This window comes from Leuciscus leuciscus (assembly GCF_965113295.1).
Source record: "Leuciscus leuciscus genome assembly, chromosome: 5".
NCBI classification, from domain to species: domain Eukaryota; kingdom Metazoa; phylum Chordata; class Actinopteri; order Cypriniformes; family Leuciscidae; genus Leuciscus; species Leuciscus leuciscus.
This window is the reverse complement of record NC_138729.1, coordinates 14,699,551-14,712,031: the sequence shown is the minus strand read 5'-3', so window position 1 is coordinate 14,712,031 and position 12,481 is coordinate 14,699,551. Positions and strand designations below refer to the sequence as shown.

Genomic DNA, 12,481 nt, shown 5'->3' with positions numbered 1-12,481 from the left:
TAAACAAATTTGGGAAAAAGTTTGTTCGAAAAATCCTACCTACCCTACCTTTAAAATACGATGCGTGAAAATTCATTCACTGTGACCTCATGACCTCATGACTCACTCATGACTGTCCACGCAGACCCCCCCCATTTTCACAAACTCATCGGATCTAGACGAATCGCGTAAGTAATCTATTTTGATCTCAAAAAGGTGTATTTACAACCAGACTGTGGTTATTGCAAAAACTGATCACCTTGTTGAGGTTTATTTTGACATAACAACCAACTGCCTGGCTTTGCTTTATCCTTTTCCTAATATGCAAATATTCAAACACATAAATATTGTTCTGACCGTGCTGCTCTAAACTCTCTCTGCGTCTGGGTCTTTCTCTCCTAAACGACATGACCGACTCTGTTTCAGTTGCTTCATCCAGAGTCTCCACACTGCTGGCCACATTAGGGCTGAGAGAAAGAAATAGAAAAACAAAGGATGAGGGAGAGTGATTAGACAAGTACTGCTTCAATTGATCTGAAGCCACCTAATAATAACCCACATCCCAAACTCTAAAATACTCCTTACTCATATGGTGTACTTAATATATATACTGATTCAGCATATTATGTTAGCAATGACCTAACAATCCCTTTTTGTGACACCTTAACCCTGGTATATTTTCTACATATTCAAAAAAGCTAAAACTAAACACCCATGGTTAAGCTTTTTCAGAAGTTACATCATGGCCTAAACAGGTGTCCTAAATGTGGCCTGTAATTTTTCCCTGCTCTGAAAGAGAAAATGTTGCGAAAGTAAAAAAATAAAAAAAATAAAAATAAAAATAACCGCCAATCAAACCAGTGACCAGGAACTTCCAGCATAAGTAATTTAGTAATTTACTTATTATTGCTTATGGTATCTGAGAGGTTTTTACGTGCATCAGTTTGTGCCTTACTGGAATGAAGGAGGTCTTGAGTCACCAATGCCACCTGGACGCTCTGTGGGTGGAGGGGGAAGGGGGGGCGGAGGAGGGGAAGGTTCTGTTCGCAGTCCGGCAACAGGAGCTGGAGGTGCTGCAACTTCCCCTGCAGCACTTTCTGAGGAAACCAGCTAAAGAAACCAAAAATCGAAAAGCAATGCTCAACCAACTTTAGAGGGGGTTCCAAAAAAAACAAAACAAATGTGTAAAACCAGCTAAAGATAAAGGTAAAACATGAGGAAGATAGATGTGATGGAATGAGACACAGAAGAGAGCATATGAGAAAAGGAAAATCAAGAACAGAAACATTAGACATGGGCATCCACCCCTCACCTTATTCAAAGCGTGTCAACATCACAAAGAGTACAATAAAGGTGTGACACCTCCTGTGACGGGTTTACACTATAGATTATATCATGTGACGTTCATACACAGGCTTAAAAAATATGTTATTATGTTGAGGCCACTACTTTAGTAGAAAGACTGTTATTCTTGTTGAGTAGCCTACATATTGTGTGTAAACCAGGGTCCAAAACTTACTTTTACCATACTACATTCATGAAACAAATCGAGCTGTCTAAATCATTTGTAAAAATGTCTCTGGTTACTTGACCGTAACCTGTTCCCTGAGAAAGCAGTAACGAGATACTGAGCTGAAGAGCTTTGAGAATACTTCTTTGTATGACCAGCTGTGAATAATGTGTGGAACACGTCAATGAAATTGACATTAAACTTCCTCAGACAGCCTCAGATGGTGACGTCATTGGAATGTGTGCTCATTAGAGGCTATAATTAAATGTGCCACAGGTGCATCCTCAGGTATCACTTTGTCTGAAAACGGTCCTGGGACATCCTTCATCCGCAATGAAGCCGCATAATGTTTTTGCTATTCCTGTTTAAGGCTGCTCTTAGCTTTGCTGCACCTATCTGTGTTGTGCTGTGATGCAGGTCTTATTCTCTTTTAATTTTGTAGTTCTGTAAAGCACTTTGGTCAGTCAGTGGCTGTTATAAAATGTGCTATATAAATAAAATAAACTTGAACTTGAAGTTGATTAAGCGCAGCACCTCATTCCCGCTTTCTCAGGTAACAGGGTTACAGTCAAGTAACCCGAGACAGTCTCTTTCAAAAGCTACAATCAATGCTGCGCTGAATCGCTTTGGGAACGAGAATACCCACGCCGCCGCACTGGGGTCTGTCTGAACTCCTCACGGTTGTGTAGTGTGTGCTCACAAGCACTTCCTTGATTAGCTCACAGCATTCCTTGAAGAGTGAGAGAAGAAAGAGAGAATATTCTGCCCACTGCCTAGTGAAAACTAACTCCTAAGCAGAGAGACAGAAAGAGAGCTAGTCACACACACACACACACACACACACACACAGTATGGTTCTGAAGACAAAGAAAACTGAGGATGCACCTGTGGCACATCTAATTATAGCCTCTGATGAGCACACATTCCAATGACGCCACCGTCCGAGGCTGTCAAGTTCAATGACAATTTCACTGACGTGTATTCCCAAAGCGCTTCAGCGTGACATTGAGTGTAGCTTTTGAAAGGGAACCATTCTTATGCAATGTAATGACAAGTGCATTGTGAAAATTTACTGGCCTTGAAATTTGTACTTTGTTTCATTATTTCATCACGTGATTTACACATTGTGACTAGCATAACTTCACTTCGCATTTATGTCCTTTTGTGCCGATTAATACAATTTAGAACCCTGGTGTACACTGTTTAAACATTTTAAGTGAGTAGTACAGTAACAGGTTATGCTTGTAGTGAATGTGCAAAGAGCCATCTCCTACCCAAGAAACCACTCTTCCATTAAAGCAGGGAAGTTTTGCAGAGTCGTCAGATATTTCTTCCTTCACCACCCTGCAAAACACACCACAGGGACAGACATACACAGAGTTAACAAACATAGTTAAGTGCCATTTACACAAACTCTAGCTCAAAGAAATACAGACAAAGACTCAGATATAAGATAGACCATGTCCAGAATAACATAGTAATGTCATGCTTACTGCACAGTATGTACTGTATGTTAACCAATATATTTTTAATTATGTATTCATGTCAGTTATGAGTTTACATTGTGTAAGAACCATAGATTTCATAGATACAGATACTAGGGTAACTTGTCACAATGTCTCTTTTGTTGTCATGGTATCTTTTTTCTCTCATGGTATTATACCAGCAGAAGTATCACGTACAAAGTTGTATTGCACTCAGCAGTATTATACCTCTATTATAGTGTGGATGTGATATTAGGAGCAGGAACAATTCTGTTGTATTAATTTACACAAATATATAATTATTAATATTATTACTATTACAGAGAACACTGGAATATTATTGGAATATTCTTCACTTTCACACCGCACTGTAATTCCGTTTTCACTGAAGGGAGACTCGGTAAATCCTACATTTTGAAGTTTAAAGTTCAAAACTTCAATAATGAATGAGAGCATTACAAACAAAGTATTCCCAAAGCACTTCAGCGCAGCACTGACACAAAACACATACAGTCTGGGAATGAAAGTGCATCTTATACATTTTTTTTATAATTTAATTTTCCATTTCATAATCATGTTATTATTCACAACATATGAACACAGCATTAATTTATCTCTGGTTTTTATATTTATTATTAAATACAGTGATATATGTTATACTGCTCTGTATTTGCATAAAATTTAAATGTTGCTGTTAAATACTGGTGTGTATCTTGAGACAATTGCTTTTGGTTAAGACAGTTCAAACATCCATTTTAGTCTGGGACTAGGACTATGCCTTGTCTGTGAAACTGGGAATGCATTTCAAAAACACATCCTGTGCCTTATAAATACTACATACTGTAGGCTATATTGCAGGCCATTCTGAATATTACCAAAGACTTCAATTTCAAGAAGAAAAATTATTCAAAGAGGATTTCAAATCCTTTCACAAAACTCACCATATATGTGAATTCAATTTTACGTATTCTTCAGAACCTCAGATGTTGCACTACACTGAAAGCAAAAGGCAGGAAGTTGAAGCCAGACACGCATTCCCATAAAGAAACCTTAAACGTGTAAGCTTTTCACATAAAGCCACTCAGACGTCCCTGACTCTATTCCTCTCTGCCCTTTATTTAGTATGGGTTAGTTCCTTGTTTTCTACATCTCTGGATATCTCCCATGGAAAGAGAGCCATGAGGCTTGTCCCTGCCTGCATGAGACTTAAAGATAAAGAATCATTCATGTTCTTATGGACACACATTCCCAGGTCTATGACAGAGGTCCTTCAACCTTAAAACAAACAAACACACAACACACTGTCTGTGAATGAGAACGCATCTTATGGAAGCCACCATCTGGCTTCTGAAGAATACTACAGTAAAAAAAAAAAAAAAAAAAACTTAATGTAAACGTTAATGTAATAGCTTATTTTACATTAAGCTATTTATTACGTTTTGTTCTCAAATTGTATATATTAAAAATAATTATATTGTAAAAACATTGTTGCACTTCAACATTATGTGCTAGTATTAACTTTAGTTGCTACTGTATTCAATACGTACTACGGAAGCGTATTGCATTCACTTGAGGAAAAAAAATCTACTCTGTTTTTCTGAATTAATGAGTTAATTATCTCAGAATTACGAGATAATTTTTCATGAAAAAAAAGTTTTTGCTCTGTTTTTCTGAATTAACGAGTTAATTATCTCAGAATTACGAGATAATTTTTCATGAATAAAAAGTTTTTGCTCTGTTTTTCTGAATTAATGTCTTACTTATCTAAAAATTATGAGATAATTTTTTCTTTAAATAAAAATATTTGCTCTGTTTTTCTGAATTAATGACTTAATTATCTCAGAATTATGAGATAATTTTTCATTTAAAAAAAATTGCTCTGTTTTTCTGAATTAATGACTTAATTATCTCAGAATTCTGAGATAATTAACTCAATAATTCAGAAAAACAGAGTAAAAACTTTTATTCATGAAAAATTATCTCGTAATTCTGAGATAATTAACTCGTTAATTCAGAAAAACAGAATAAAAAATAAAAAAATATGAAAAATGATCTCATAATTCTGAGATAATTAAGTCATTAATTCAGAAAAACAGAGCAAAAACTTTTTATTCATGAAAAATTATCTCGTAATTCTGAGATAATTAACTCGTTAATTCAGAAAAACAGAATACAATTTTTTTTTATGAAAAATTATCTAGTAATTCTGAGATAATTAACTCGTTAATTCAGAAAAACAAGAGTAGATTTTTTTTTCTCAAGTGAATGCAATACGCTTCCGTAAATAACCCATACTTTATGTGAAAATCAATATTACATTGAACTTAAGATTTTAAGTTTTGAAATAAATTACAAAAATCTTTACATTAATAATGTATTACTTATTACATAATGAGGTGGAAAAATAAATCTCACAATATTGTATCAATATTGTCTAATATTTTTTTCACATTAATATTTTTCTGAGAACAGTGATTGACCATCACTCATTGCAAGTGAGAATAAGAAACATGCAGCATTAGACACAAACAAAATTCTGTTGAACCAAAATGTTTAATTTGTAACAATCTCTGAAGTTTTTAGTTTAGTTTATCTCAAAGTTTTCAGCTTGTTTGTTCAATGAAGCAAAACATTAAGTACAGCAGTAAATTCAGCAGCCACTGTGCAAAGCAATTAAGTCCGAGATTAACAAGAACAAAGACCACAATATAATCGCATTTTTGAAAAACAAGAAAGCTTTTTGACAGTTGTTTGATGAAAAATAATGAAGGCAAACATTTGTTTTCTTTGGGATATTAGGATAATAAGAAAATATCATATAGTGATATGTTGGTTGCAGGAACTAATAAATGCAAAAGGAGATCCCACTGTTCGTATTTAAATAAAGAACACATCACCATATGCATCACCAAAACCTGAGCAAATTATTAGCCTATATAGGTTTATTTTATATACGTTTTTTAAATCCTCTTCATAAAAAAACCCCAAGAAATATCACTATATCTTATCACAACTTCTGTATCGTGATACGAATCATAGTCAGATTCTTGGTGATACACTACACAGCCCCAAATAATTTGCACTAATGACTTGTGGACAGTAAAATCAGATCATTATTAAGCAAGCAAATGGGATCAATTTTGAGTTTTATGGCTTTAAAGGATAATCCATAACAACATTCCTGCCTTTCGGTTGAGTTGATGAATCCCTAAGGAAATAATATAATTATGTATTGGCAGGCCTTGGAACTTTGCAAGCATTTTTTCCTTGCAACATGCTTTCTTTTCCAAACAATAAATTACTCACATTTTTGAGAGCGACCGGCACATGTGGAAAATATCAAGGCAACTAAGGTTAAAGACCCCATTGGGAGCTACAACAGTAGGATCCACAGAGCAAAGAAACTATTTTCAAAGAAATCTATGTTTGTATAATTTAAGTCCACCAGTGATCCAGGTTTTATTAGCATAATTATACAGGACGCAAATGCTCATAACATACATTGGTTTGGTTAGTTCATTTTGAATTAACTTAAATTACTGTTGTTACGGGTAGAAAGTAAACATGTTGTCGTATTTAGTTATGTTCGTTGTGCTCGCAAGAGTACTTTAAAGAACAAATGTATAAATACAACAGGCCTGGCGAGGGAGCACCAGCATGCTGATTTCAATGAGGGGTTTGAAAGAGAAAGTGAGATAGAAACAGAAAGGAGAGAGAGGTGAATGATGACAGACTATGCCACATTTTTTTTACAGTAATCTTAGGATAACAGCATGAATGTCTTGGAGACATGTCACATGTGCATATAGCCATGGTCCTAATACTTCCCACATCTGCAGACTGCACCATTAAACAATAGGCCACGAGAGGTTTGCATTAACATATTTTTACAATGGCCAAGGTCTGCAATGGTAAACATCACAACTTAAAATACACTGTTTAAATTAGATTTATTAATAATAAAAATTACGACAAATAAACAACTGTAATATTACCAAAGCCACTAAAAGACAATCCTGCAACCTTTGGCCAAAAAAGCGTAACTGCTAATGCTAACAACTGCAGGGAAGGAGACCAGAGGCTGTTTTTTTTAATGGATGTTAATGGAGAAGAGGCATCACTACGCTGAATAAACGGCTTTTCGTTTAATGAACTGGCAGCCTGTCCACTAATCTTCAACATGTTTTACGCTAAACAATCTTTTTGTTGGGAATGATATATAGATTTTACTATGATAAAAATGCTCTTTTATAAGAGAAGGCAGAGAAGGGAATGTCACGACAGGTAGGACTCATCATACATACAGTCGGCATCTAGTCATCGTTGGGGGCGTGGCGAGGGTGGAGTCGGCGTGGGGGAAAACACTGCGAACATCGTGTGTATTTGAATGACAAAAATGTGGTATTGGGAGTCATTGACGCCTGCCGACCGGCAACGGTACATTGTAAAAATGAACTGCAATAGGTTATGATAGCCCTTATTTAATTAAAAACTGGGTCAATGACCCAACCAAATGGCCGGAGGTGCCGTTTCCAGACATATTTTGTGATCTGGTTGAATCTCCAAGACATCGCGGTAGCTGTAGTAGCGGTAACATTAGCCTATAACTCAATCAACTTATGTTGCATACTATAACTCCATAAAACCTTGTCACTTACCAATTGTACGTATGCTTCACTCCAAACTATTAATCCTTTTGTAAAACGGTGAGATCAGTACGAAGAGGGACTGTGCTGACAGTTATCCCTAAAGTCCTCTAGTAACTCACAGACTGCAGTCTACTCCATAGGTTCACGGCTCGCGTCATGAGCCTTCAGCTGATAACGCTAATGTGAATGAGACATCCCTTATGAAAAACAACTATAGGAATCTTGTAGTATTTTGGGACAAATCCTATAGGAATACTATAGTATTTTGGGACATACTATAGAAGTAGGCTACTATAGAGGTATTACAGAACATCACTACTATTATACACTACTATAGAAATCTTATAGGATTACTATAGTTCTTTTTCGAAAAGGGATGTGTAGACAAAACTAGCCCACCACTGCCTAATACGAGTTTAACACCCACTACTATATCACACAGGGATCTACTCACACAGTAATCTCAAAAAAGAAAGCTCAAAAGCCATTTTGTCCTCATTTCCGGTTTTGTGTGTTTATTAGGAAGGATGTAGAACATCAATTCATAATTTGTTTGTTTATTGGCGGTACAGAAAACGACACAGCAACTCTTCGGCATGATTGCCCCGTGTATTTCAATGAGCGCCAAGGCAATGTTTTCCCCCATGGGCTAAATTCACATCACGTGACGGGGCGTTCCCGGGGGCGTTCCCAGACCAACCGTCTGTATCTATAGTAATTAATATTAATATTGAATGGTATTGTATATTGTCTAAAAAAAGTCAAAAATACAGATTTGTTTCTTTGGCCTTTAGGTTTTACCAGTTATGATAAGACTTAAATTGTAATGACTATTATAACTACAGGTATGCATATGATGCTGATATTATGCATTTTAATGAATAAAGAGAAAAATAAACAATTTAATTGTGTTATATTGTTTTTTATTATTATTATTTTATTATTATTATTATTATTATTATTATTATTGGCATTACAGGGATTATTCAAAACAAATAAATAGAAAAGAACGAAAGGAACCACATCACAGGTCAAACATACAAGTGTTTACATGAAACCTCCACCTGAATCCATTATTTGTTATCCTTGACTTGGAAGTCTGTTCATGTATCAAACTTTGAAGAAAAAAAAGGATACATTACAGAATACATAACAATCGACATCAAAGAAGTCAAAGAAGTCTTTAAGGGATGTACATGAATACAAACACAAATATGCATAAAAATAAATATACATAACAAATAAAATAAAAAAGTAAATGATTGTTGTATTATAACATAAATGAAAATTGTTAATGAAAATAAAAAATGAAGTGTTCTTTCTATAGCTGGCAGGCTAGTCTTTTATTGTAATGATTTATGACTGCGGTTTGTCTAATGTTGATGATCGCTTTAAACGCTTTTTAAAGAATGATGGTAAAAAAAATGATATATATATATATATATATATTATAAATATATATTAAATTACAATTAAGTTTTTTGTGTAATCTTAAATGTAGTTTTTTGCACCCTGCAGTGACTAGTAATTTGCAGTAATAGATATTCACACCTTTTTTTCTTTTTTTTTTACAGTAAAGCACATTCCACAAACAATGCAGTCCTACTGTACGTTTACTAGCCATTTAACACCAAATATAGAACATATACCGAGACCAACACGGTAATCCACAAGAAACTGATTAACATAATCTGTTACTGACTGTCCTAAAACTTTGAACGGCGGACACTGACATCACTGCCAATATGGTGCCTCACATGATGATCCAAGTTAGCTGTTATGCTTTCTCCAGTGGTAAGAAGATACAGACTCTCTCATCTCCCTATAATAAGACAATCTCTGATATTAGTACAGCTGTTCTTTTCTTTCAAGATCTAGATCAAGATGCATTTTAATACTGAATCATAAATTCCACAAATATTTGAGGTATGGAACAGGTTTTGTAATGTCTTTTGTTATTTGAAGCAATAAAACTTAGTCCTGGAGAAACATTTATCAACAGTGATCAACATGATCATTATACAAAATGGTAAGCAAGTGCTGCACACAGTCTTTAATGTCGGTTTGGTGTGTTATGGCTTTTACTTTATTGTATGCCTAAAATTTGTTTCAACCAGCATTTCATCATTTTAATTTTAAGGACACGGACCACACAAATGTAAAGTACACAAATAAAACTTAATGTAATTGAACATTCACTCTTTATTCACATCTAGAAACTTCTGTGCAGTAAGTGAGTTCCTAAACATTGCCTGTTGTCCTGTAAGGGGTAAACAAGGCAAGAGTAAGCATCTAAAGTAAGCACAGCAAGGTCAGACAGAGGTCATACACTGGAGAAGAACAGTAAACTATACAAATAGTGTATAAAGGGCCTTACTAATGACTGTCAGCACTTTGCACATTACAGCAACCATAAAGGAGAAAGCAGAGAAAAATCAAAGCTTTTATGATTTAATCAGATTACTCTGTTAAGGACAGGGAGCACATGCTTCTCTCCCAGGTTTGTATGAGAGGTGGGCATTTAGATACACAGCTGCTGAGAGGAGACAGCCAGTTTGGCACAAGACTTTCTAACACAAAAGACAGATAAAAATACAGGATTTCACAGACAGGACTTATAAGGATGTTGGAAACACAAGTCTTCTATTTACTCATTAACAATAGACTGAGGTACATATAAAGACAGCATCAGATACCATGGTTCTCTCTCTCTCTTGTAAATATAAATGTGTGTCAATAAATATCGATAACCATTGTAGGTAGAGGTCGACCGATTCATCGGTTTTGCCGATTAATCGGCACCGATAGTTGATTGGTGGAACTATCGTTATCGGCAAAAATACATACCGATAGTTTTTCCTGGTTGCGTCCGTTGCTGGAGCGGCTGAGAAGCGCGCGCTGTCATTCATTACACAGTAAGAGAGAGCTGAGAAGGGTCTGCTGGCATCATGCAGTACAAGAGCGGCCTCTAGAGGTGTAATAAAAACTATCGCTGATGCCTCGTGTTGTTTATTTCGACACGTGATGCTGCGTGCTGCACTGAGAGCACATGCTGCGTGGAGAGCGCTGACATCAGATGCGCGTTTAAAGCACCGACAGCTAAAAGGTAGCCTATGTATACAGTACATTTTTTCATATCATTATAAAGTGATTAATTTGTTGACTAAATGCTGCATTAGTAGAGAAAGAACAGCACAACAGTATGTTTGTTTGCCTTCAAGGCTGAGAGGATGCTAACATTAGTAGTACCTCAAGCGGTTAAAAAACTGACAAAAATAAACATAAGTCCGACTCGAATGTTTAATGTCACAATTGTTACCTCTATTTGCATTAGTTTATATCCAACTGGTCACTTTTATGCATTTAATATGCAGAGAAGTTGCATATTTAAAGCTAGAGTGTCGACGTAAGATAGCAAACTGATATGTTCATACAGCCGACAGAAACATATAAACAAATCAGAAAAGCATTCGATTTTGGTTATTTTTTCATCATCACTTTAATACGTGTTTTGTTATTTTGATTAGATAATCATCAAGTGTTTATAAAATAGAAGCAAAAGTGTGAGACTATACATTTAATATTTATGTAATTTCAATGCTCTGGCATTGTAGATATTTAAGCATGACTGTTTGGATTTAAATGAAATGATAACACTTACAATAAAATTCCATATGTAACATTAACTAAGGTTAATAACGTCTGTATAAGGATTGTTCATTATTTGTTAATTAACATGTACTAATACATTTTTAAATTAAGGTTTTTATTTGTTAACCATAGTTAATGCACTATCAAACTAACATGAATGATCAAGGTGCAATTGTATTGCTCAAATATTATACTGATCAAATTTTGTTACTTTTTTATTCATTAAGTTCGCTTGAAAAAGAACAGTTTAACAGTTACATTTTAAATGTAACTGGTTTTATTTGTTATTTAGAGTATTACTTTTTGTTTCAGTTTGAATGATTGTCTTTTATTGACTTCAATATTTATTCATATTATATATTTATTTAATTTAGCATGTTTTCATGGTTCAATACAGTTTTATTTTTTTTATAATAAAGTTCAGCACTGTTTTACTTGGAGTGTTAAGTTTTGTTTTTATCCAGTATCAATTTTAAAAACTATCGGTTGATTAATCGGTTATCGGCAAGTATGGCCCAACCTAACTATCGTTATCGGTAAAATCCACTATCGGTCGACCTCTAATTGTAGGCTTTGTTTCTGTAGATAAAACTTATTGAGACATTAGCAGTATCACTGGTGTGTGCTGATCTAATCAACAGCTGCTCTAAAGTGACATTCCCCTCAGTCCTAACTACACTTTACACTACACTTTAACCAGGTGATTTTTCTACTACAGACATGCACACCTTATTTATACTCTTAGAAACTTCATTTTTACCTTTGAAATTACCTTAAAAAATGTAATAGCCTAAACATTTAGTTGCCAAACTAGCAGAAATTGCAGTGAAATTAAATCTCAGCACTCATTCTGTATGGGTGTCATGTGTGATTAATGTGAAAAAAAGGAATGGGTTTCGGACATTGTATTGTGATACCATTAAATTAATGCCATGTTTTTGTTGTTTTTTGTGTGGATATATCATCCTCTCAAAACTGTACTATGGCTATTCCATGGAGCAGTGATGTTATGACATGATAATGTCATGGTACTATGGCATACCATTGTACTCCAATTCATGTTACTCTTTAGTATAATTGAATACATGTTGTTTGCACATGGAACCATATTAACAAAGATTATGAGACATGGTGATATCATAGTATTGAAATATTTTTGTATATGTACCATGCTACTAACACTGTATTATTTTAAGTATATTTGAGAA

The 12,481-nt window shown here is 34.7% G+C and overlaps 1 protein-coding gene and 1 long non-coding RNA gene across 4 annotated transcripts in view; one reads left to right on the top strand and one right to left on the bottom strand.

Annotated features, from left to right (window-relative positions):
* The window catches only part of LOC309499902 (segment polarity protein dishevelled homolog DVL-2-like), a 116,839-nt gene that overhangs the window by 103,753 nt on the left and 605 nt on the right, over positions 1-12,481 (bottom strand). For 2 of the 3 annotated variants that reach the window (XM_082171425.1, XM_082171426.1), the window contains exons 2-4: positions 2,764-2,833; positions 935-1,089; positions 337-446 (exon numbers count right to left, since the gene is read on the bottom strand). In XM_082171425.1, coding sequence (XP_082027551.1) covers positions 337-446; positions 935-1,089; positions 2,764-2,833 — 335 coding nt within the window. Of the gene's footprint in view, positions 1-336; positions 447-934; positions 1,090-2,763; positions 2,834-3,914; positions 4,451-12,481 lie in introns of those variants that run through there. The other variant, XM_082171427.1, reaches the window with a different exon arrangement.
* LOC309499978 lies at positions 5,263-12,390 on the top strand. Its single transcript, XR_014206403.1, has 2 exons — positions 5,263-10,381; positions 11,844-12,390. It is a non-coding gene; the product is annotated as an uncharacterized lncRNA (long non-coding RNA).